We start from the raw sequence: 25,200 nt of genomic DNA on the forward strand, positions 1-25,200 counted from the left end.
ATGGGCCAGAAGACATGGCAAAGTAATTTTGCTTCACGATGACGCACCATCACACACTTCAAAACCAGTTAAAGACACGTTAAAAGATCTTGCCTGGGAAGTATTAACCCACCCGCTGTATTCACCAGACCTTGCTCCTTCAGATTACTTGTTCCGATCGATGGCACACGCACTTTCTGAGCAGCACTTCAAAACATACAAAGTGGAAAATTGGATCTCTGAATGGGTTGCCTCAAAACAAGTTCTATTGGGACGGTATCCACAAATTACCTGAAAGATAGGGGAAATGTGTAGCTAGCGATGGAAATTACTTTGAATAAAGCACTTTTGATGTTTCTCTTTAAATTATGTTTTCTTTGATTGCAAAATTCACATTAACTGGTACACCTAGAACTCAAAAATCTCCCTAACATGCCCCGCAGCGTGGCTCAGTTAAATGTTCTTTCCTTTCTGCCACACTTCGAGATTTAAAATAAATCTTTAGGCTTTATTTTTCAAATAGGTAAATAAAACAACAGAACAGAAACAGACTCATATAGAGAACATTCTGATGTTTGCTAGATGGGAGGGGGTGAAAAAGGTGAAGGGATTAAGCACAAATTGATAGTTACAGAATAGTCATGGGGGTATAAAGTATTGCATAGGGAATATAGTCAATGATATTCTAATAACTATGTATGGTGTCAGATGGATACAAGATATATTGGGATAATCAATACATTATATAATGTCTAATCACTGGGGTATATATCTAAAACTAAGATAACATTGTATGTCAACTGTAATTAAAAAACATGCAACGATTAAAAACAAAACAAAACAAACAATTTCAGGCTTCTGAAATGCAGAAAATATTTCCATCCATCTTGTATAAAAATACCATTTTCTACAAAAATCACAATGCATAATTTTATAATCAGAATACAGCTGATTAAAACCTCAAAAGACTAGTGAATGCAAGGGAAAATATTCTAAACTAGAGGCCTGGTGCACAAAATCCATGCACAGGTAGGGTCCCTAGGCCTGGCTCGCGATCAGGCCCGATTGGAGCCTTCTGGCTGCTGGCCGGGGCCTTCCTTCATTCCGCACTGCCCCCTGGTGGTCAGCACATGTCATAGTGAGTGATCAAACTCCCAAGGGGACACTTTGCATATTAGCCTTTTATATATACAAAAGATTACAGTAAGAACATAGAATCAAACTGTTTTAAATATCCTTCAAGAGTGAAGTTCCTGGGTTCCCCTGTTCGGACCAATAAGTACAGATTGTCAAATTGAGCATAATTATAATACTATAAAAACAGAAAAAAAAAGTGGTCAAATACTTAAATATGCCAAGTGTTCAAATATTCAACCCAAGAAAGCCCAAAATTTCAGGTATAACCCAAGAAACTGAAATGCAAAAAAATCTTTCTTAAACTGTTTTATGTGGTTGTTTTTATATGGCTTGCTTCTATTGGGAGGAATTAATGGTGAACTTAAAGTGTGTAAATATTAAGAGGGTTACATCTTAAAAGTAGAAAAACATCCATAAATTAGCTCTCTTAAACAAATATTAGGAAAGAAAACCTGAAATAAGCAATCATGTGATCAGAATAGATCCTAAAATGTTATCTAAATATATATAAAAAGCCGGCGACCCTAACGCTGTAATGACCATAAAGAACAGTCGCTATGATGCCCACTGTGGCCAGCAAACTGGCCCAATCGGGGTGGGGACAGCCAGCCAACCTTGTGGCCCTCTCCCCCTGCCAGCCTGCCCCTGATCCAACTCTCTCACCCCAATCAAGGGCAAGCCGGCCTGCCAAATGCCTTCTCCCCGGCAGCCCCACCCCAAATCAGCCCACCCCAGCATGATAGGCCCACAGCCCCCCAGCCAGCCCCACCCCAATAGGGGGTGGGGCCATCTGGCCAACCACCTGCAGCTGGCCCTACCCCTGATGGGTTCACACCACCCTGATCAGCCCACAGCCCTTTCCCTCAACCTGCCCTACCCCGATCGCTCCCTCACCCCAATAGGGGGCCGGGCCCGCCAACCTCCTGCAGCCCCTCCCCCTGCATGGCCCCACCCCAATCAGCCCCTCTCCCCAATCAGGGGCAGGGCCAGCCAGCCAACCACCCATGGCTGACCCCACTCCCAATTGGTCCCCCAACACCAATTGAGGGCAGGGCCTGCTGGACACTCGCCCGTGGCCCCTTCCCCAAGCTGGCCCAGATCTGATCGGGCTCCAATTGGGGCGGGCTGGCCGGCCAACCTCCCACCATCTCCTCCAGACAGGCCCAGCCCCGATCTGCCCTGACTGGGGCCGAGCCTGCCGGCCGGACCTCACCCATGCATAAATTTGTGCACTGGGCCTCTAGTCAGATAAATGCTTAAACAAAACATCAACATAATTCCACTGTGTATCATTAGTTCTTACACTAGAAATAGAAGTAAACTTTTAATGTAATTGGCTCAGGTCAATCATTTCTGGCAAAATATGCAAAAACAGGCAAACAACTTCCTACAATTACTAAACACAAAACATTATTTTATGTCTACCAATGCATAAGAAAACAAACTTTCATCAAGACAAGAAAGAAATACAACAGGTAATTGTCAATCTTTACCAATTTATTTTATACAAAACAGTAGCAATGTAGAATGTGGGAATTATCTTCTGCTGCCACACAAGCAAGTTGTGAACATTCCAAGCCAATGTTTAGTTTGGAGGGGAAGGCTAAACAATAGCATCAACCATGCTACTGAACATAGGAATTTTTTTATTGAAAAAGATTAAAAATTAGATCGAAATGTCTTCATAATATTGCTCTCATCATTGAAGACTGAAGAAAAATAAAAAGTCACTTAAGATTTAAAAAAGGAGGGAAAGGGAGAAACCAAGAGGCTGCTACAACACTGCCATACAGTCAAACCATCATACTTCAATAATTGCATACTTGATAGCAGCATTTTTACTGAACCGTGTGCAACTACATGTAGAAACACATCAAAGCAAAATATCATGGCAGTTATCAATCAAAATCCAAAGGAGAGAAAGCAAACAAAAAAATAACGCTAGGATGAACACAGTATAAGTAGATGAACATTTATGGAGAATAAATCAATATCTACATTTGTGGACTGTTCCATTTTGCCCCCAATAAAAGTGTCAACTCAAATTGTCAACTGTGCATTTTTTGGAGGATTTGAGTTTTTCCAGTTCTTATTATACTGCATGCTTGGAACAAATAGAGTCATAATAAATCCTTCTACACAATGAACTTTAAGTAGACAGCTGAAAATAAATTTACTACTTGTAAACACACACAAAAAAAAAATACAAGATTTTTTTTTTATCTTTAAACAATCAGTGCTTCCAAAAGCTCATTATCTTCTGTATCGACCTCTCTCCCCTCGGTCTCTGTCCCGATCACATAATCGTTCTCTTTCTCTTTCTCTATCACGTCCTCTATCTCGCTCTCTGTCTCTTCTGTTATCTCTGGGGCGGTCTCGCTCTCGTTCCCGATCTCTTTCACGGGGTCTACTTCTCCGGCCACTGACAACAGCTTGTGTGCGACGAAGGAAATCATCCACCCTCATATCATAATCATGCTAGAAAAGGTAAAAGAAATTGCTTAGGTATGTCAAAAATTGAATGGAATATCTGAGTCACTATTTTGTAATTATCATCTTGTAGAAAGAAAGAATCTAGAGAAATGCACTAATGCAGTAATTCAAAGAATGTAATTCACAGAATGTAATTCTGACATTTAAAAGCAGGACTCTGAGGTTTTACCTAATTCAATACCTACAACAGAGGTTTATACCTATCTCATTAAAAATCATTTCATGCAGTTTCCAAATGTAACTTTAATGTCTTTTCCATCCAATCCTTTTAAATGAGATTTAGGCCAAAGTAATCACCTACTAATGACCATCAACCACATCATGCATACATGCTGACAATAATGCTAAATGTCATCAATGTTTTCCTGTAACAGGTAAACCCTACTGATAATTTCCTCCTCTGATTCTACAAGCTAACTTGAACCAAACTCTAACCTCTTAAAGTGAAATTAGGAATTCTCACAATCCAGATTTCCAACTAAACCACTGTTGATGACAATTTATGAAATTTGATAGAATTTTAAGAAAATATGTACTTCAGGTAAGATTCTGGAATCTATTCCACACAAAGCTAGTAATATACAAAAGGCTGAGGAGGACAAGATTAACAACCATCTAAGTGAGATGCAAGTGGTCACTGTTAGTAATTCTAAGCTTGACCCCTGCTCTAGCTTTCTACTCTTACTTCTCACCTTTACTTAGTGACTTTTCCAAAGTCAGCATAAATATCCAGCAAATTAAAAAACATAATTCCACCTTACCTTTCATATATGTGAGTATCATATAAACATTAGTCAGCTAGGATTCTTAAACTTATTATTAAAGGTCCTAATAAGAAGTGATTTATAACTGGTATGCCTTAAAACTTGCAATACCTATTTAGTCAGGGGTAATGACCTCTTCTCCCTTAGACCGTCAAATAAAAAAATGTCAACAACAGCCATCCACCATAAGTGCCCTGTCTTGAACCATAAAAATATAGGTCATATAATAGACTTGCATCTTGCCCAGTTGGTGTGCCTCAGTGGTTGAGCCATTAACCAAGAGGTCACCAGTTCGATTCCCAGTCAGGGCACATGCCTGGGTTTCAGGCTTGATCCCCAGTGGGGGCATGCAGGAGGTAGCCCATCGATGTTTCTCCCTCCTTGATGTTTCTATCCCTCTATCCCTCTCCCTTCCTTTCTCCTAAAATCAATAAAAACACATTTAAAAAAAATATATAAAGTTGCATCTTATTGGTCATGTCACATAATAAGGTTTTATCTGATGGGTTAATTCTTGGTACCAGAAATCCTTATACACAAGTATAGGCACCTCATTTTTTAAAAAGTCACCTTGGAACAAAAAGGTAATTATTATTATTATTATTACTACTATTTTTTTTGTAAAGCAATAAAAATTATACCTACTAATATTTTTTTGTCAGGTCAGCAAAAAATATACTTTTTGTTATGCCGCATAATTTTAGTTTATGTGTGCCATGAGATAAAAAAAGGCTGAAAAATCTATGGGATAAGGAAATAAATGACAACAGCTGAAAGCATCTCAAAGCCAGGGTAGGGTAGAAACTACTGGGCATATTGACCCTCTCAAATGTACATACTCTTCACCCAAGTGGGAAGAAAAAGGATATTTATTTGGGGAGGTAGGTATTGGTGGGTGAAATTTCAAACTGTATATCCTATTTTAACAAAACACCCTTGGTAAGGCTACCAAATTTACATACAGAGAAATTGTGTTAACAAGTGCCAGGAAACAACTTCACTTTTAAAAATAAAAGTACTATCAGGGAAAAAATTGAATACCATTCAATAAACAAAATCAGTCTGATTATGATTAGTATACTAAAAACCCAATAAACTCAAACTAGAGATTGTTTTTCACTTATCCCTTTTTGAAGTGATAAAAAAAGCTTTCATATCAATCATATGAAATTATTAGAACCAGTAACTACTAACGTACAATTTACTCCTTCTGTTGCATTTATTAGTATGTTTGTTATTTGCTAGCATCAGTCTAAGAATCAAAGATAGACATGAAACAATTCACTTGGTACTAGTTTTAACAAAATTTGATAGGAACAAATGACTAAATGAGATTGGAGATTTATCTATTAACTAAATATACACCATCTGTCCTATGAAAATTAATTTAGTCAGAATATACAAAAAGCTTAGAAATGTCTATTTGCGCCCTAGCTGGTTTGGCTCAGTGGATAAAGCGTTGGCCTGCGAACTGAAGGGTCCCAGGTTCTATTCTGGTCAAGGGTACATGCTCAGTTTGCGGGCTCCATCCCCAGTAGGGAGCATGCAGGAGGCAACCAATCGATGATTCTCTCTCATCATTGATGTTTCTCTCTTCATCTCCCTTCCTCTTTGAAATCAATAATATCTTTTTTAAAAATGTCTTATTTGCAATAATATTAATTACACATCTATAATTAAAGGCAGTGGTATAGAAAGAAAATATCCTGGTATACTATATACCCCTAAGAAATTACCTAAGAGTTGTATGTAGGAGTTGCCTTAACTTAAGGAATTTGTGTTTGATCAGAAGAAATAGTCTATTTAAATAATCCAAAGGGCTTGGCCACTTTAAAAACAGGTTGTGAATTACTCTAAAACAGTCCGCAGTAAGAATATGAAACACCACTCAACATAATATCGTAGCCTCCATATTTAAATTATTTACAGAATTCTAAGTAGTTCCTTCACTTTTGCTTTCTCATGCACTTACTACTCGTTTATCTCTGTATCTTGCTTCATGTGGTACTGGATGATGTCCTGAGTAAGGGGGATGAGCTTGAGGAGGTGGAGCATGATGCTGATAGTAAGGATGATGTGGAGGTTGTTCCATTCCAGGATAAGGAGCCTAAAAAAAAAAAAAAGCCCACTTCCATAAGCATGATAAGCATGTACCAAATATCCTTATAAAAAAACCACCCACCCCAAACAAATAATTTGATCTACTTTGATGGTATAAAGGTTCTTCAAAATACCCTTTATTTGCTTGTTGAAATTATGTCTGTAATAAACTCTAAACTCTAATTACACCTTTTAAGATTCAATATTTATACTTTTATACCATATCCTTTAAATACTAATAAAAATAGTGATCCCTTACATACTATGAGTTGGCACTATCCTAAGCACTTTACACATCTCATTTAATTCTCATAGCAACCCTATGGGATAGGTACTATTATTCCTATTTTACAAAAGAGGACACTGAGGTACCAACTAATTAGGTAACTTGATTTAGATCACACTGCTAAGGGTGAAGCTGGGGCACAACATGAGGCATTCTGGCTCTAGAATCAGTCATCGTAACCACAATGTAAAAACCTAGTCTTAAAAACAAACAAAAAAACCAACCTTCAGGAGGTAATGAACTTTTAATAAATTAAGGGCAAATCAAAGGTCACTTTCGTTGTTAGTGCCAAGATGTTATTAAATATTTTTATTTTTTAAAATTTTCATAGAATCTAAAAGAAAGAACCTCGTAATTCATCTGTATGTAGTATCATTAAGTGTTAATTTTTTTTCTTTTAAAAGGTTAAGAAAAAATACTTAAATTTTCAAATTTTTTATATCTTGGGAATTAATACTTCAGCTATCCTCAATACCTTAAAATATACTCTAAGAATAATATTCAGCTTTCTTAAAGGAAAAAAATTAAAAATTAGAAACAGGGTTTAATTAATCTTATTTTGTATGAAAAGCTTACTGAACATGTATTCTGTAAGTTTAGCTTCTCCACAATCCTATGAAACTGACAGTGCTCCATTAAATTTTAAGCCATACAAGGATAGTTATAATGTCCATTTCATTCACCAATGTATACCCAGAGCAAGCACAATGCCTTACAGAGAGGGGGTAATAAATATTAGTTTGATGAGCCAAAGAATGAAGGAATATCTGAGTTTTACACTCAAGAAAAACTAAAAAAGAAATAAAACTTGCCCAAGGTCAGAATTTAGAAGTTAAGATATATGAACCCAGGGAGAGTTTACACCATTAGCCACTACAATAACAAACCATAATCCTTATCAATTAAGTCTGCTATTAACACAAATCAAATCATTTGTTAGTCTTTAGTTTTAAAAACAGCATGCAATTATTTACTACCAAAGATATATATTTTAAGTCTCTTAATTGGTAACTGTTAACAATCATATTCCACATAAGCACTCAAAATATATGAAACTGCAAATAAAGTTAAATAACTTGCAAAAATAGAATACAAACCATTCCTTGCCAAGGAGGTGGTGGTCCCATGTTATGAAATTCCCTCACATAATCATTGTAGGACTAAAATAAAAGATGATAATGTCAATAACAAATAGAAATCAAACCCAGAACTACAAAATAAATCAGATCCTGATTTTATGTACATTTAATACATGAAGTGAAATGCTTACCCCATTTAAAAACACATCTCGGCGAACTCCTGAAAATCGTCTGTTGGGAATAAGATTTGTGAAACTAAATTCAGGTAATTCATAAACTAGTTCCAAGAATGTAATTCAAAACTAAGCAAGAGTGAACCCAACTTACCTGTCTACTTCCTGGTATCGTGGGTCCTTTAAATACCCTGTTCAAACATCAAGCATTTTAGTAAATCAAATTTATATTTATTATGGCATCATAATTAAACCTTCCTTACCACTCATCTCAATTCTTCCCATGAATACAGTGATGCTACTAAGTGATACTATAATTATATTATTCCACTTTTTGGATTTTCTTCTTAGATTGCATGATAATCTAGGAAGTAATAATTTACTGATACCATAGAATTATAAACTGCTAGAAATGTTTTCATTTGGATCTTCTAAATCCATACCCCAATTTCACTAGATAGAAAATTTCTTCATTCTGCACCATAAGAAAGGGCAGAGAAAGTATCTTGAGAACACTGTTAATAGAATTTCTTTAAAACAAATGTTTACCTTCTACCTGAGTATACAGCGTCTTGCTAGATCAACCACAGGATACTTTTAAAAAATGTAAACTTAAAGGGAATAACAAAATTGCAAAAATAAAGATGTATACATTTTAAATGAAAGAACCATGGTGATAATATTCTCTCCCACCTTCTTTTCGTATGGACTCAGCAAATTAAAACACAAACATTTTGCGTGGCCATGTTAATGGAGAAAAATTAATTTCACTCTCTGTAATATCCCATTTTGGAGAATAAGGTTTATCAAGCCACTAATAATGCTCACTAACAGCAATTCCCAAACTGCTAATCTTTATAAATGTAACACTGTTTAAGATAATATCTTCTCATAAATACAGTTTTTACTTGTTTAAATTCCATTAAGGAAAAGACTAACTTAAAAACTGGCTTTCAGATTATAAATAAAATATTTCCCATTCCTCTCTAATTACATGAAGTTAAAGATTTTTACTTAGAAAAATGAAGCATAATTTCAGTTTCTAATCAAAGCTATGTCACATGAAATACTAAATATCATAGGGACTAAAAAGCATAAGGAGTATAAGATTGTTTTCCCTAACTACACCTAATCTTGTGCAATAATTATAAATTAGCAATTTCAGGTAATTAACAGATTTATGATCATGAGTCACACTAGAATAGCTTATTCAACCTTAATAAAGGAGAGGATGTTTTACTAGGTAAGGACTATCATTAATTTCCTAAAGTTTAAGTAGTCATGTCCTATTTTTCTCACTTTTAAAACTACACATTACATCACAAGTTTCTGTGGTGGTGGTGGTGGTGGTGGTGGTTAGAAATTTAAGTCAAATATCTGCAGGATTATAAAATATTAACCTGGTCTCTGGTGAAACTCAGGGGCATAGTCAATCCTTGGTTTCTTTCTGCTGTTATGAATATCATAATCTTCTGGTCGACGCCTACACAAATTAGACATATTAGAAATTAAACCAAAAACTGCTGGGAGAAGAAATAGCAAAGTAAGAGTTTCTGACAGAAGTACAGAGGATTGCCCATTTTTTACTTTAACACCCAAATTTGTGATAAACAAATAATCTTAAAATGTCTAAATTTTAATTCCTCATATTACTATAAATCAATCTTTAAATGTATTGCTGGAAGCAGATATCTCTTCAATCCTCACGCTATGATGAGGCAGTTGGAAAGAGTACCCTGCTCAAAATACATAAATCACATTTTAGTACTCTAAACAAAAGTGAATGAACCAACCTCAAACTAAAATAAATATCCAGTTTAACAATCCATACACTTTCCCAAATAAAGTCCCCATTCAGGTGAAAAAGGGGGGGAAAAAAAAAAACTCTATCATCATTACACAATTGGTAACTTTAAAATCTATATATTTAAACTTACTAACGTCATTTTAGGATAAATCTCAACAAAATTAAGAATTTCTTAAATATTTTTCTTCTGCTTTGCACAAAATTATACTTTTTACATCATCATACAGAAAATTTGATACTTATAAAAAGTGACTTTACAGGAAATCTTTGATAATCTTAATTCTATAAAAAAAAGTCTGTATTTAATAACATTTTAAAATTAAAGGAATTTCTTCCAGAGACAATGTCTTAAAATAGAACTGGCAAGTAATGGGGCAGAGTTTTAACAGAGTTCATAAAAGAAGTCCAAAGTGTATGCTTCAGAAGGGGAAATTTGACTCTGCAGTGCTGCTCTTTACTAAGTCTTTCATAAATCTAAATGGTTAATGTAATACACTTAAAACACTTTGTTTTACTTAGCATTTACAAAAGAGCTACACAAAATTTTTAAAAATCCAAGTTTTTTAGGTAATAAATATCTTTTTATCCTTAATGTCTAATAAACTCTATCAAAAACTCTGTCAAATAACCTGGCATCACTAGTTTTCCAGCTATTTCTGTGAATATTAACTGCTTTCATTAACTTTTGCAACATAAGTTCACGTAAACTGTAATTGCAATAACCCCAAGACCCACCCCCAACAGAATAACACAGTTGTATCTACAATAAATAAGACTAAGAAAATTAAAAGCTGGTTTAAAAAATAAACATACCGCTTTCTTGTAGTTTGGGAAGTGCATTTACGACCGGTATAAAACATGATAGTAACAGTTCATATAGTAGTCCAACTACTGACTTTAAGTTGTAAGCCACATACATATATGGAGGCCCTGGCAGGCTTGAGAGAAGGTGTAGTGGTGTAATAAGTATAGTTTGCAGTCCATTGCAAAACTGAGGTAAAAACTTCAGTTGTATGTACTGTATTGCACTGGAAACCTCTTAGTTTAAAACTTCAAAAGACATCTTGGTGTTCAGTCCTTTTAGGCCAAAAATAAGGGGGCTCTGCCAGGTTTCCTCCTACCTACTTGACAGTGTCCTTTTTAAGCTCAAAGAAATGGGGACTCTTGTTGGATTATCTGTACCTACCACAGGATGTTTCCATCAAAAGGAAACTTAACCAAAGATTTCATCTCATCAACCATACATCCAACAGTCTTTAGCAGAATATTTTAGATTAGCTGTATGCAAATCTATACAGGGGAAGGTGTTGGGTGGAAGGGCTTAAATCAGTCCTTTGCAAGACTTCTCCAATTCTGTAACAAGTTAAACCCCCTTTTCCTGGAAAATGATGTTTAGTTCATAAAGTAGTGATCAATAACCATGGCGATCCTCTAAAAAACACTTTAAGTCCACAGGTACTGCCAGCATCTGGAAAAGTTGTAAACAGACACAGCAACAGCCCTTCTTTTTGGTTTGTTGCCGGGTCTCCCAGGGCCACTTGATCCCCTTTGGAAAGGACCTATTGTTTTCAGAAGCTCAGCAAGATGTATGAATTCACTGGGTACATGTTAGAGAATATTTGGCAATGGGGATAACACATCACGGTGATAAAATTTGAGACAGTCCCAATAATGCTCCTCTTGAATATCAACATAACTTAAAATATTTTATCCTCTAAAATGAGGCGTCATCTTCTGAAAAAATATTAGTGATCCTTTATAAAAGTCCCATATCTCATAAGGCTTATCCAGAGACACACCTGCAAGAAAAGGCTTTTTACAAAATATTAACATTTTTTGCAAATAAAGACTTCCTCCTTTCTAGCCTGTTCTGAGCAACAAAGGCCTACCTCATTTCAATTTTATACATTGTATTATCAGAATGGTAACTAATCTAAACTGGTCATTACTCTTTAGCAAATAATTTTTTCTGTATAAGGAAAGATCCCCATTTTCCTCTTGAAAAATGACTGAGACCAAGGTGACCATGTGAAATCCTCAATGAAGCCACAAACTAGTCCATGCAGCTTGATTTGAGGATTTTCTCTTTCTTCTTTATCGCAGGACAAACTTGACGAATCACATTCCTCCATCATGTTATTCTGACACATGTGCCTACTATCAGTCCAAAGAACGTTTCTAACCTTCCCACATCCCGGACTGGTTCTCGACGGGATGGACGTCCTCTTGATCGGGGCTGAGAATGCATTCTTCTCTTGTGACGCATTTTATGAATGACCTGATACAAGTCAATACTTTCATCGGGGGGAAATAGAAGACAAAGCTGGGTTCCACATTCGAGTTCAATTTCCTAGAATAGGAAAGTAGTAAGTTACAAGATGAAAATAAAAGAAACTTCAATAAATTTGTATTTTCATGATGTACAAGAACAAAAACAGACTGTTTTGGAGGTTTCCTTCCCAAAGTTGGTGATCACATGGGATTCCAATAAACTTGAGAGGTTTAAATCTTTCAACAGTGTTTCATGTATTTAATAAAGGTAAAACGAAAAAGTGTAACATACCAAGGTCAACATACAAATGCAGTTGTGTAAAACTTTGAGACAATAGCCTTCTGCAAATTATTTCTTTGTATTAATACAGAAATATTAGGACAAACCCAACCATACAACTCAATACAGTGGAGGAAAAACATGTATGTTAGTGTGTGCTAACAACTTTGATAGTTATAAAGTACTAAGTGCCCTTAAATATATTAGATTAACTATGAAGGCATACTAACCAACGGGCTTTTAAAAGTTAAGTTTTATTTTCCAATGATCAACATTTTCACTTATAAGCAATGAAAACATTACTTCTGGTTCAAAATTACCTACAGAAACTATGAGGGTCAAAGGTTTGGGTTTATTTTAAATAACTGTACTTTTAATTTCATTAGCAGATTTGAAAATCTCAGTACATGTACTGATCTTTTTATAAAGCTTCCTTCCATTCAGAGAACATAAGCAAAGATGTTAACTGGTATTTCTAAAATGTATACTAGTACAAAGTTCAGAATATCAATAATAACATAATGATAAGCCATTTAAAATCAGGCTAATTCTCTCCAAAAACATTTCCTTGAATTGTATTATGAAAGTACCAAATAAGGCTTCTAACGTTATGGAGGTCTTATTACACAAGTCATAACCATAATAATCATAAACCCAAATAAGAACATTATCTCTTAATCCTGCTCCCAAATTCTTACAGAAATGGCTTAGAATGTCCTTCAATCTCAAAGAGGGTTAATTAAATGTATTTTTTAAAGAATCAATTCAAACAAACCTGTCCATCACGTCCAATCTTTACTGGTTTATGTTCATTCCAAGGATTGGTGAGATGAGCTGACTTAGTGAAGGGTAATTCACGCCTAAATACAAAGTAATAGTAATTATATTCTTTTGCAGAATCCTTTAAAGACCTTACACTACGTTCAGTAGTATATGTTACTCATGACTTCAATGTACTAAAAATTAGAGTCACTGAGACTGGCAGAGCTGATTTCCCCAGCAGGAAGAGTCCCTTTAGAGATGCACTCTCTCTACACTCTCCACTTTGAGTGTACTCAAAAACAGCTAAAAAATACTCTTCCGGGGAGAGGTCAATTGGGGGGGGGGGGGGGGGGAGATGGAGACATATGTAATACTTTAAACAATAAAGAAATTAAAAAAAAAAAAGAATATAGTGCTTAAGAACATGGGCTTGGAAACCAAGACAATTTGGTGTTTGCGTTCCAGCTCTCTCAACTTCTCTAAGCCCAGGTTTCATCATCTTATAAAGAATAATATTACCATCTACTTCATATTTAAGTAGTTTGCAAATGAAAGGACATATAAAATGTTTAGTATATTTCTTGATTCTGTGTCCTCAAAAAAACGGTATTTTTTATTAAATGATTAACAAAGAGCTGAATCTTAATCAGGTAGTTAATACAGAATCAAAATATGCCCTATCCTTGGTTCAGGGCTGCTTTCCCAGATTCAAGTAACCTCCCCCTTTAAATATGGCGATTATTACCCATCATCCATAGAATGCCTCGTAATATAAATGTTTACTTACAAATCTATAATTTGCATATATTAATTATGCCACTTATACTATAGTGCAGTATTCTATATAATTTTAAATTCTAACTCTTCTCTGAGCCATAGGGCAAAATGGTCTCACTAACTTAAAAAAGGTATGCTTTATTTTTGTAGTTCTTTATCAATATAGCACGGTGCTGAAAGCAAATACAATATCTAATGAATGCCTGTTAGTTGTCAAGGAGTAATAAAAAAAAATTAACAGCATTTGATACGGTTTTATTTATTCGTGCATAAAATAAGTAATTAAATAAATGCTTTAATTAAAAAACTAGTATATCTACAATGCAAATGAAACTGCTCAGCCAAAGAATATACATAGATAAATAAGGTCAAGAGCTGTTTTCATTCTCTTTTTTTCAATAGCTATCAAATAAATAAATAAGCACACACCATTATTCTATAAAAGAGCTGGTACAATAAATAGAATACAAAAGTTTTATTTTGTTTTTAATGTGATGGTCATATCTCTTCTGGAGAGAAAAATAATCAGAAAACTTCCAGGAAAAAGTAGCACAGGTATAAGCCTAAAAGGCAAATGAGTCAGAAAATGCCTTATGTAGAATGGTAAGGCAGGAAGGATTACGACATTTAAAGCAATGAAAAGGGCTTGGAGCAAAAACAAAATGGAGAAGAAAAAGCATAAACAAATAAGCTGGTCCACTGGACAAGCTATATAACCATTTATTTTAATCTTACATGAATATTCTTAAAGATAAATATTGAATGCTCAAATTTTATATACATTTTGAAACCTTAGAAAAAAACTGACATTTACAGGGAAATAGAAGTATACATAAAGTTATAGTGACAAGGTAGCTTGCTCTGTGGTGTGGTGATGTGAATGTATAAGGGAAGTGGGTGGTGAGGGATGAATATGCTCACTAGGTAGTACTAACAGATTAGGATTCTTAGTCTAATATACATCTTACATTACATATCAAGAGTGGTACAACTCATAGAAGTCAGCCTTGGACAATATTATGCAAATAAATTTCAGAACCTGTAAGAAATAGATTATGTTCTAGAAAAATCAAGTTTACTAAACTTGATCTCAGTAAAAATACAATAATTAAACAGACCAATATTCTTACACAAAATAATAAAAATTACCAAAGAAGTACCTAACACCCCCCCCCCCGCAAAAGTGGTACAAGAGTGCACAAAATCTTAGTAAGTGGAATAATTTGGGTTTGTACCTCTTCTTTTGCTAAACACATTTCAAACAAGTTAGTAAAACAGCCAATAAGTCAATGAAGAGGAATATGAAAATGAGGAATCCGAAAATAATCTACAAATAAATTAAGCCTACTTTCTAAAATTTAGAAACAAATTTGCTTATCAATAATCTGAAAATAAGCCAAAACCGGTTTGGCTCAGTGGATAGAGCGTTGGCCTGCGGACTGTAGGGTCTCAGGTTCGATTCCGGTCAAGGGCATGTACCTTGGTTGCGGGCACATCCCCAGTGGGAGATGTGCAGGAGGCAGCTGATCGATGTTTCTCTCTCATCGATGTTTCTAACTCTCTATCTCTCTCCCTTTCTCTCTGTAAAAAATCAATAAAATATATTTAAAAATAATCTGAAAATAAGGTCAACAGAACAAGTCACATTCAAAACAAAATTTGTTGAAGCCAATCTAAAACTGGAAGATTATTTTGCTCTTACTCCTTAAGAAAGCATCATCTCCAACTATTTCCAGTAACACCACTAATGTTTCTAATAATAAAAACATAGATTAAAAAGCTTGTCTTTAGGCTTTTACAATTTTATCCATCTAAAAAATAACTGTCTATCTCTGTAAGAAATAACTGGAACCTTGTTTTCCCTAGAAACTCTTTTTTTTTATATTTTATTGATTATAATTATAACTTAATTTCACTTTAATTCTAAAAATTATGAATTTATATTTAAAAACCCTGAATTTATATCATCTACACTCTTACCACCATGACATTATGGTCCAACATTATTTTTTTTTTCATGTGTTGTATTCTTTTCCATTTTGTATCATGGATAATTATCTCTGCATATTACATTTAAGTAACAAGTCGTAATTTACTTAACCAATTTCCTATGTGGGAGAATTTAGATTGCCTCTAATTTTTGCCTCTAGAAAGTAATGAAGAGTAAAGATGATATATTTTTATGCATACAGCTTTTTGCTACTCTATTAACAATCAACCTAATACACTATTTTCACTATATAATTGCCCTTGTATCTTCAAAGTTCCTCACTGTCCCATAGTAAAGGTTTAAATCCTTAAGCTGGCCACTTTACTCTTTATCTTTGCCTTTTGTTCTCTTTACTATCTGCTTCATAAAAAAGGCAGCTCTCTATGCCACCCACATACCCTCCCACCCCCACAGTTTCTGTTTTCATGTTCTTCCTTTTCTTCTTATTCTTATCCAATTCCACCATCCGCATCAAAATCCATCACCTAAGGCAACATGTAACTTATAGAAACATTAGCAGGGTCTTTTTCAGGTAACTTTTATTTAACTAAAATTAATTTTATAGATAATAGAGTTCACTTAAATAATTAGCTCTATATGTGTTTAAATAACTTTCTAGGTCCAACATGGAGGTGTCACATCACAAACTGAAACTTAGATTCACTTAGACAGTGTTTCTTAGTCCAAACAAGGCTGATCGTGTAGAAATAGCCAACCAGGTATTTCCTATTTGTCTCTTCCTTGTTCTTTATTCTATAAAAGATTTCTGCCTTCTCCATTTTGCAGTTCTCCAAAGGAGACTGTCCATTTCATGTAGTGTTAAAGTTTTGTTTGTACTAACTAAATTTACTTCTTTAACCATTTTTTAAACAATGTATGATCATTAAGTAAGGACATAATAGTGGCAATAACTCAGTGTTCAAAATAAATATTTTTGTTATAAACATATTTAGATCTTAATTATTCCAGTTTCCAAAAGATCACAACACCAACTTAGCATGGTTTGCTAAATTCCTTAAAAAACACAATCTATTTACAACTAAATTAGCCACCTCTAAAACATCAGCAAAGTCAAGGTGAATTTTCCCATTCCACAGTAAATAAATAACATGTTAAATTAACATTACATAGATATATGCCAGATAACATCCCAACTAATTGTCTAATTCATGATAAATTTACTGCTATATTACTAATAGAGAACAAAGTACATAAAACTCGACTAAACAAACCTTTGCACTTTGCATCCTGTAATAGATTATAAAGGTAGTAAACAAGACAAGCTAATCATAGTGATGTTGTTCAATTTTATGATCCAAACCAGTCTAGAAATAAGACCTCCCCCAAACAAAAAACAAGAGAGAAAAATAAATTAAAACTAAACCACCATGGAGTTTAACATTCCCAACTGGTAACCCATTCATTCAAAACAAAGGCAACTCTAATTCTTACTTACCTGCAAATCCAGTCAATTTTAAAGACACCTCCCAACATCTTAGCATTCATTCCTGCTGGAAGCACCCAATGTATAGGAGATCCTCCATGATGTGATTCTGAAGAAAGTCTTGCAAATCCTAAGGGAATTAAATCACAACATAATATGAAAATGCTAATACAGGATAATCGATGTTTTTGTATGTCCAAATTATTTTTATTCTTTACCTTGAAATTTTCCACTCTCTCTGACAGAAAATATTAAAATAACACTCCTTGAAGATCTGAATGCAGCATTTAATTTCTTCTCATTTACTGGCAGCGTGGACCATACACCCTATATGAATGATGTAACAAAATCATATAGATTGTAATTAATGTAAATCTTTCATACTTCCAGTTATATTTATAAAAAATGAAACTACTAATATTATTGTACTTTAATTCATGTAAGCTATAATGAAGAAAGGTCTTATTTATCAGTTGTCAAAATAATGTAATATGTTTTTAATTCAGGAAAAATACAGAGAAAATTACCAACCTTTGCAAAATCATTAAAACAATTAGAGAAACACATGTGGGAGGGGGGTATTCAAATCTTATGGACTAGAATTCTATGTAATAAAAATAATTCCCTACAAGTATTTTAATATCATAGCCATTTACTGTAGTAAAAACATGTTGTTTAAAGGTGAATCACAACACATACATTTTTTTGTTTTGAAAAACTGACAAAATAATTAAAAATTATTGTGAATCCGTAAGTGAAGAATTCCTGTCAAGTTTCTAGCATTTATAAGTTTTTCTACCTAAGTTCAAAGTTTTATGTATCAATAGATTTACTGAAGAGGCCTGTGTTCTTTACATAGAGCCAGAACATAATTAATTTTCTAAGCATTTGCAGCAATTCTGTTATGAATGATTAAGAGAATGATAAGGTCAGGCAACAGCTCTAATTCAGTTTAATCTGCTCAGACAAACTAAAACTCATTCACACTAAATGCTTAATTCTGCCTAAATCCACTCCTCCACTCCTTGGGTGGACCTTTAAACTAACTCTTCCCTTTTCTTCTAAATCCAGTGACCTTACTTCTAAAAACAAAAGAAGCTCTCCATATAGAAATGAATTTTTTTAAAGATCTCAAGATTTAAAACAAGCATCAATATAAATCAAAAACTGGTTAATTAAAGAAACCTTTAAAAAGTGTTAGTACAAATAAATTAGCAATTGAATATAGAAACACAAAAATCAACAGAAACACATCTTTTATAGTATAAGGTATAATACATATACATACATATTGTTTAATATGAATATCTGGCTTCTAAAATCATAAGATTATTTTAAGTCTAAAAGATTAAAAGGAAACTCAGATTACTATTAGACTGCCTAACCAAGTACAAAGCAGACCCTAAGTGGCATTGCTCTGGACTTGAAAGCTTTTATGAAAAATGACAGTATCTTATGCTAATAATTAGACCTTCCCATTTAAAATTTTCAAGATTAGGATAATTTCAACAGAACTGACGCTAATACCTTAGCTTTGGCAAGAGATACATTCTCATGGTTGTTACTCTTTATGAGAAAAAATCTTGCATCTTGTAGGACATATTTGAGTTTACTTGTTTGATCTAGGGGGAAAAAAAAAAGAAATCCAAATTGATTAATGAGAGGTCATTATCACACAAAGGGGTGTAACTAACTGAAATTAGCCCCCCACAACCCAGATAAAATTTAAAAATTCAGAGTCACCCATTCAACCTATAAAGCTAAGCCACAAGGCATAATAAAGCAAAGCTAAGAAAAGAACCAGCATTTGGCAAAAAGGTAAACCTAATCCAGTGATGTTCCGATATATCAGATCCATATTTAAGTATGATAATGGCTACAAATTTTATAGATTTCTTTCATCAGATTATTCTTTTAAAGATTAGTAGTAGACTATTATGCTATTAAAAAATATATACCATCCATTGTGCCCCCAAAACTGTAACATATCCTAATATGTTTACTATTGTTCTAAAAGACATAGAGTAAATGAACATGGAGCTCTATGTAAGACATTATTTTTTCATTAATATATCAGAACATTACTACATTAAAACCAACTATCAATGAAGAACCAATAAGGCAAAATAATGGCTTTATGCAGCATGCAATGAAAACAATTTCAAATTTAAATGATACCTTTTCGGACAGCACGAACGGAAGATGATAATTTCTCATGCTTCTTTTCTGAACCTGTATTTAGCCAAAGTACATTTGTTCAGATTGAGCTTTAATAGAGATAAGACAAAATTTCTACAGTCTTGTCACATAAAGTTCCCATTTAAGACAAATTATTCTTTCTGGAGCACCCACATACACACAAAAAAATACTTCTCAATGTGTACGAGTGTTTTGCTTTTTTGGGTTGTTTCGATTTTTTAAAAAATATGTATATTTGAACAGTTTCCCACTCAGAAAACTAGTCACTGAATCATCATCTTCCAAGAAAAAAAAAAAGTGAAATTCCACTTAAGCAGTAACAGAACAGGATTAAAATAATAAGAAAAAGCTTAGTTTTCTCTAGAATTATTACATTGAACATGCCACCAACAAGTTCACACTGAACTACAGCCTCCACACACTTTCTACAGCAGATTACATTAGAATCAATCAGATATGATTGCAAAAAAGGGTAAAATGAGAATACCTGCATATGACTCTGATGCAGAGCTTCCACTTCTATCAAAAACAATTGGAGAGATACCTCGAGCTCTCTTTCTTTCTTTCTTTTTCTCATCTAAAAAGAATTCAAACAAGATTTTTTAAAACATTACAACACAGGGATTGGTAGTATCGTTGTGTTTTTGTGTAATGCCTAAATATTAATCATTGCTAATCTCTCTCCTGACAACCCTATTACCTCAGAATGAGGCGTTTCATTTCAAAGATACTATTCAAAAACTAAGGACACTTTGTTGTTTCTCCCACCAATTCCAATTAAAAAAAAATCCTATATAATAAAAGCCTAATATGCAAATCAACCAAAAGGTGGAATGACCAGTGGAATGATCAGTCACTATGATGCCCACTGACCACCAGGGGGCAGACGCTCAATGCAGAAGCTTCCCCCAGCCCACAGACCTTAGGCCAGCCAAGGCAAGTGCCAAAGGGGGCCCCGGGTTATCTCACCAGTCGCCCTGCAGAGGGAGGCAACCAGCGGTGGTGGCTGGGGGTGGGGCCAGCAGTGAGCAGGTGGCGGTGGAGGGGTGGGGCCAGCTGGCAAGCAGGCCAGCGCCACCCCCGATCACCCTGCCAGTCGCCTCCTGCAAAGGGAGGCAACTGGCGGTGGCAGCAGCGACAGTGAGGTGACTGGGAGGCAGGGCCGGCGAGCAGGCAGTGCCATGCTGCCCAAGGTGGGTTCCAGCAGGGGCCCCCCGATCGCCCTACTGGTGGCCCCACAGATCAGCCCTGACCACCAGCCAGGCCTAGGGACCCTACCCGTGCATGAATTTCATGCACTGGGCCTCTAGTATGCCCATAATTGTGAACCACTTAGCCTATATATAAAGGTAGTCTCAAAGTTTTTCAACAGGGGGTGGAAAATCTGCAAAGCAAACTCAACTTTTCTTTCAATAAAATTTACTGTGTTCTGTTCTATGTATCAGGTTCCACTGTTCTAGGTCCTCTTTTTTTAAAGTATACTATCAGGCTTCATCACAATTCCAACTCATTCTATCTTAGATGACTAATGAACTCCAGACCCAAAGCTATAAAACAAAACAGAAATATAATCATCAGTGATCTTGTATACAATCTCCTATTATATGACTATTTGGGGCCCAGATTCGTGCACTGGGAGTGGGTCCCTCAGCCCGGCCTGCACCCTCTCCAATCTGGGAGTTTCTGTCTGTCTTTGCAATCATATGAGCGAAGTGTCTGAGACTCCCAACCCAGTTTGGTTTGTTGCTTACAGAATAATAGAGGCATTTTTTTTTCCTTTGCTTCACTGGTGGGGATTTCCTGGAAGTTTTAGGATATCTTCCCTTTAGTTTTTCCTAGACACTCTGATTTTACTTATGTCTCTCACCTTTGCTTTCCCTCCATCCCCCAAAGCAACAGTAACTTGATCCGGGCTCACTTTGCTCTAGTGTCTAGGGCAGTGGTTGGCAAACTGCAGCTCGCAAGCCACATGCGGCTCTTTGACCCCTTGAGTGTGGCTCTTCCACAAAATACCATGTGCGGGCGCACACGTACAGTGCAATTGAAACTTCATGGCCCATGCACAGCAGTATTTTGTGGAAGAGCCACACTCAAGGGGCCAAAGAGCCGCATATGGCGTGCGAGCCGCAGTTTGCCGACCACTGGTCTAGGAGATCCGTCTACCGCCAGAACTACAATTCCCAGCATTCCTGGTGCTCTCCGCGCTCTAAGCTTCCACTTCAGGTCCTGGGGCTGCCACCTGAACTACTATTCCTAGAATTCCTGGTGCCCCCCCCCACCCCCCCCCGCACTCTTGGTTTTCCTTCCTGCTCTGTCTCCATCCCACAGCCTCCCACTCTGCCAAGTCCTCCAAGCCGCCAGCTCTCCCTCTCTGCTCTCCATCTGGCGCTTGGGGAGCCAAGTTCCCAAGCCACTCCACTCTCTGCCAGGCTCTCCTGCTCTGCTCTCCATCCAGCAGCTTGGGGGAGTGACCGAGGGAGCCACGTCCCCCCAAGCTGCTGGCTCTCCTGCTCTGCTCTCTGCCTGGCGCCTGTGTATGCAAATTAACCCTCCATCTTTGTTGGGTTAATTTGAATACTTACTCCTGATTGGCTGGTGAGTGTAGCGGAGGGATGGTCAATTTACATGTTTCTCTTTTATTATATAGGATAGAGTATTTTAAAGCTTTAAATAAATTACCTCCCTTAATCCTCCCAACAAGCTCCTGCAATACACAATGCCATTATTCTCACTAACAGAAAAGGAAACTTCAATTTAGAGGGGTGGTTAAGATAACCTGGCCAGTGTCCCACAGTTACTGAGCAGTAGAAACTAGTTTCAAATGTATGTCCTGTAACTTAGAAGTACAAACCCTAAACTCTATTCTTATTGAGCCAATTTTCAATTTTTCAGAAAGAAATTTTACTCCTATTTTTTAAAAGGGATTCTAGGTTTAGTATGGAAAACTCCCAAGACATCCTAAGTTCCTTTTAGTTTAAGCATCTTTCCCTTTGTAATTTACTAATAACTACTTCTCCAAATAGATGTAACAAGAAGCTTGAAAATGACACTGATTTTCCTCATTTAGAGCTGAAAGGGAGAGCAAAGCAGCACATAATCGAACAATTACAAAGCTAAGCCAAGACTATTTATAGCCAGCAAGCATGGGGACAAAATGATTATTTCAAATAACAAGCTATAGAGAAATGAATTTATTTCCAGGCTTGCTGGCTTTGAATACTACCTAACTTTGTGAATAGATTGAATCTTTTAGTATACAATGACCGAGAATGTGCGTGCACATGCAAAATTATCTTTCTAAAGCATTTCTGTTTCATTACCGACTACACATTCCTATATAGTGTCTTGCATATAGTAGGCAACTATTCACTGAATGAATAAATAAGACATCCACATGAAACTAAAAAACTAAAACCTCCTTAAAATATTTTTACATCATTTCTTTCAAAAATCCTAGCATGTTTCTTTTCATTTTTCCTCTGAGTAGTATGTAGGCATCTAACCATTATGAACTGTTCACTAAGGATGATATATATATGGTTATTTAAAAGCAATACTTTATAGAGGTCAAATATACGGTGATGGAAGGCGACTTAGTCTTTGGGTGGTGAGTATATTGATGCTGTATTATAAAGTTGTACACCTGAAATGTCTACAATGTAATTAACGTTACCCCGTAAATTTAACTAAAAAACTCTTTATGGTTCAAAGAACTAAAAGAATCTCTCACAAAGATAATGCAGAAAAAAAAAATAGGAGCACAAATAAAATCCTGTCCAACTGTTTTTATGTAATGTTAAATCTACCATTACCATGAGAAATCTCTAAGCGTTCTTCATCATTTTTTGTATAAATAACTCCACTGCTCTTAAGTTTATGATCTCCTCTCCCATCTATTATTCTCAGGTCATAAGAACAGTAAGTCATCTAAAAAACAAAACAAAAACTTTTAGCCCTAGCCGGTTTGGCTAAGTGGATAAACCATCAATCAGCCTGTGGACTTAAGGATCCCGGGTTTGATTCCAGTCAAGGGCACATGCCTGGGTTGCAGACTTGATCCCCAGTAGGGGGCATGCAGGAGGCAGCCGATCAATGATTCTCATCATTGATGTTTCTCTCTTTCTCTCTCTCCCCCACCCACTTCCTTTCTGAAATCAATATAAAAAAAAAAAAAAAAAAAACTTTTAGTGCCCTAGCAGGTTTGGCTCACTCAATAGAGCGTCAGCCTGCGACTGAAGGGTGCCGGGTTCCAATTCTGGTCAAGGGCACATGCCCAGGGTGCAGGCTCAATCCCCAGTAGGGGGTGTGCAGAAGGCAGCTGATCAATGATTCTCTCTCATCACTGATTCTCTCTCTCTCTCCCCCTTCCTCTCTGAAATCAAAAAAATATTAAAAAAAAAAACACTTTTAAAACTATCAAAGTGTGTCACTTTTATAAAAAAGTTACAAAAAAAATAAGGTAAAATAAATTGAAATCTAAAAGCTCATGGAACAAAAACAAACAAAAAACCTCATGGCACAGAAACTAAACTGTAATCCCTTGTATTTAAAAAATGACATCTTCTAATCAAAAAGCCCTAAATCTACCTCATTAATCCTTTTGCACATTATAAAGAGAAACTACTCCATGATAAATACTAAGTATATTCTAAATACAGTCCTTAAAACATGTTCCACATAAGGGATCTTTGAAGGAAAATTTGCAAATTATCCTTCAATAGTAAAAGTAAATAGTTCCAGGTATCTCTCATATATAGATAGACAGAAAAATATATCTTCTAGTAAGTTTGAAATCAAGGTTTTATAAAACTACTGGATATCATTCTATTTGAAATACCTCCTCTACAAAAATATAAAGTATTATTAAGTACCTTGCTACAGTATCAGCATCATTTAGAATAGTGGTTCTCAACCTGGGTGTCGAACGACCCTTTCACAGGGGTCACCTAAGACCATCGGAAAACACATATATAATTACATATTGTTTTTGTGATTGTCGGAGACCGGGTGTAAGCTGACATGGTCCTTGCACCTGAAGGGGCTAGCAAGGCTGGGATCCTTACCCAGTTTTCACAGACTTGTTTGGATGGCAGTTATCAGTAGAATGAGAGCAACCTTTGTAGAATGAGAACAGCCTTTCATGGCTTACCAAGAAGTCTGTAACTATTTACTGAGATTTGCTGTACCGAGAATTTGTCCTTCTGCTCTGTCCCTCCCTTAGAGATTAAGAGGAACAAAGAATACATTCCTCTTGACAGACCTATTCAGTGTCTTGTGTATAAAAAGCATTGTGTGGTTAATAAACTTGCTGCAGTTCCTCAATTGAGCTGCAGTCCTCCCGACCCCGCTCTCCGGTCTTTCTTTCTTTTCTCAATTCCCACCTCCCTACCTCAGCCCGGCTCAACCTGTCAGGCTGGCCCTGACAATTAATCACTATGCTTTAATTATGTTCAATTTGATAAAAATGAAAATACATCCTGCATATCAGATATTTACATTACGATTCATAACAGTAGCAAAATTAAAGTTATGAAGTAGCAACAAAAATAATTTTATGGTTGGGGGTCACCACAACATGAGGACTGTATTAAAGGGTCGCGGCATTAGGAAGGTTAAGAACCACTGCCCCAAGGGCTCCCGGACTGTGGGAGGGCGCAGG

The 25,200-nt window shown here is 35.7% G+C and overlaps 1 protein-coding gene across 4 annotated transcripts in view; it reads right to left on the reverse strand.

Annotated features, from left to right (window-relative positions):
• Positions 1 to 475: 475 nt before the first annotated feature.
• The window catches only part of YTHDC1 (YTH N6-methyladenosine RNA binding protein C1), a 34,982-nt gene continuing 10,257 nt past the window's right edge, over positions 476 to 25,200 (reverse strand). Inside the window, exons 5-17 of one of the 4 annotated variants that reach the window (XM_081083436.1) lie at positions 20,029 to 20,118; positions 19,521 to 19,574; positions 18,870 to 18,964; positions 17,561 to 17,669; positions 17,355 to 17,472; positions 13,145 to 13,229; positions 12,002 to 12,168; positions 9,412 to 9,494; positions 8,166 to 8,202; positions 8,030 to 8,069; positions 7,857 to 7,919; positions 6,346 to 6,480; positions 476 to 3,594 (exon numbers count right to left, since the gene is read on the reverse strand). In XM_081083436.1, coding sequence (XP_080939562.1) covers positions 3,370 to 3,594; positions 6,346 to 6,480; positions 7,857 to 7,919; positions 8,030 to 8,069; positions 8,166 to 8,202; positions 9,412 to 9,494; positions 12,002 to 12,168; positions 13,145 to 13,229; positions 17,355 to 17,472; positions 17,561 to 17,669; positions 18,870 to 18,964; positions 19,521 to 19,574; positions 20,029 to 20,118 — 1,301 coding nt within the window. In that variant the 3' untranslated portion in view covers positions 476 to 3,369. Of the gene's footprint in view, positions 3,595 to 6,345; positions 6,481 to 7,856; positions 7,920 to 8,029; positions 8,094 to 8,165; positions 8,203 to 9,411; positions 9,495 to 12,001; positions 12,169 to 13,144; positions 13,230 to 17,354; positions 17,473 to 17,560; positions 17,670 to 18,869; positions 18,965 to 19,520; positions 19,575 to 20,028; positions 20,119 to 25,200 lie in introns of all 4 variants that reach the window. The other 3 variants (XM_081083435.1, XM_081083438.1, XM_081083437.1) reach the window with 3 other exon arrangements.

The sequence above is a fragment of the Myotis nattereri genome (assembly GCF_964212035.1).
Source record: "Myotis nattereri genome assembly, chromosome: 1".
Taxonomy (NCBI): domain Eukaryota; kingdom Metazoa; phylum Chordata; class Mammalia; order Chiroptera; family Vespertilionidae; genus Myotis; species Myotis nattereri.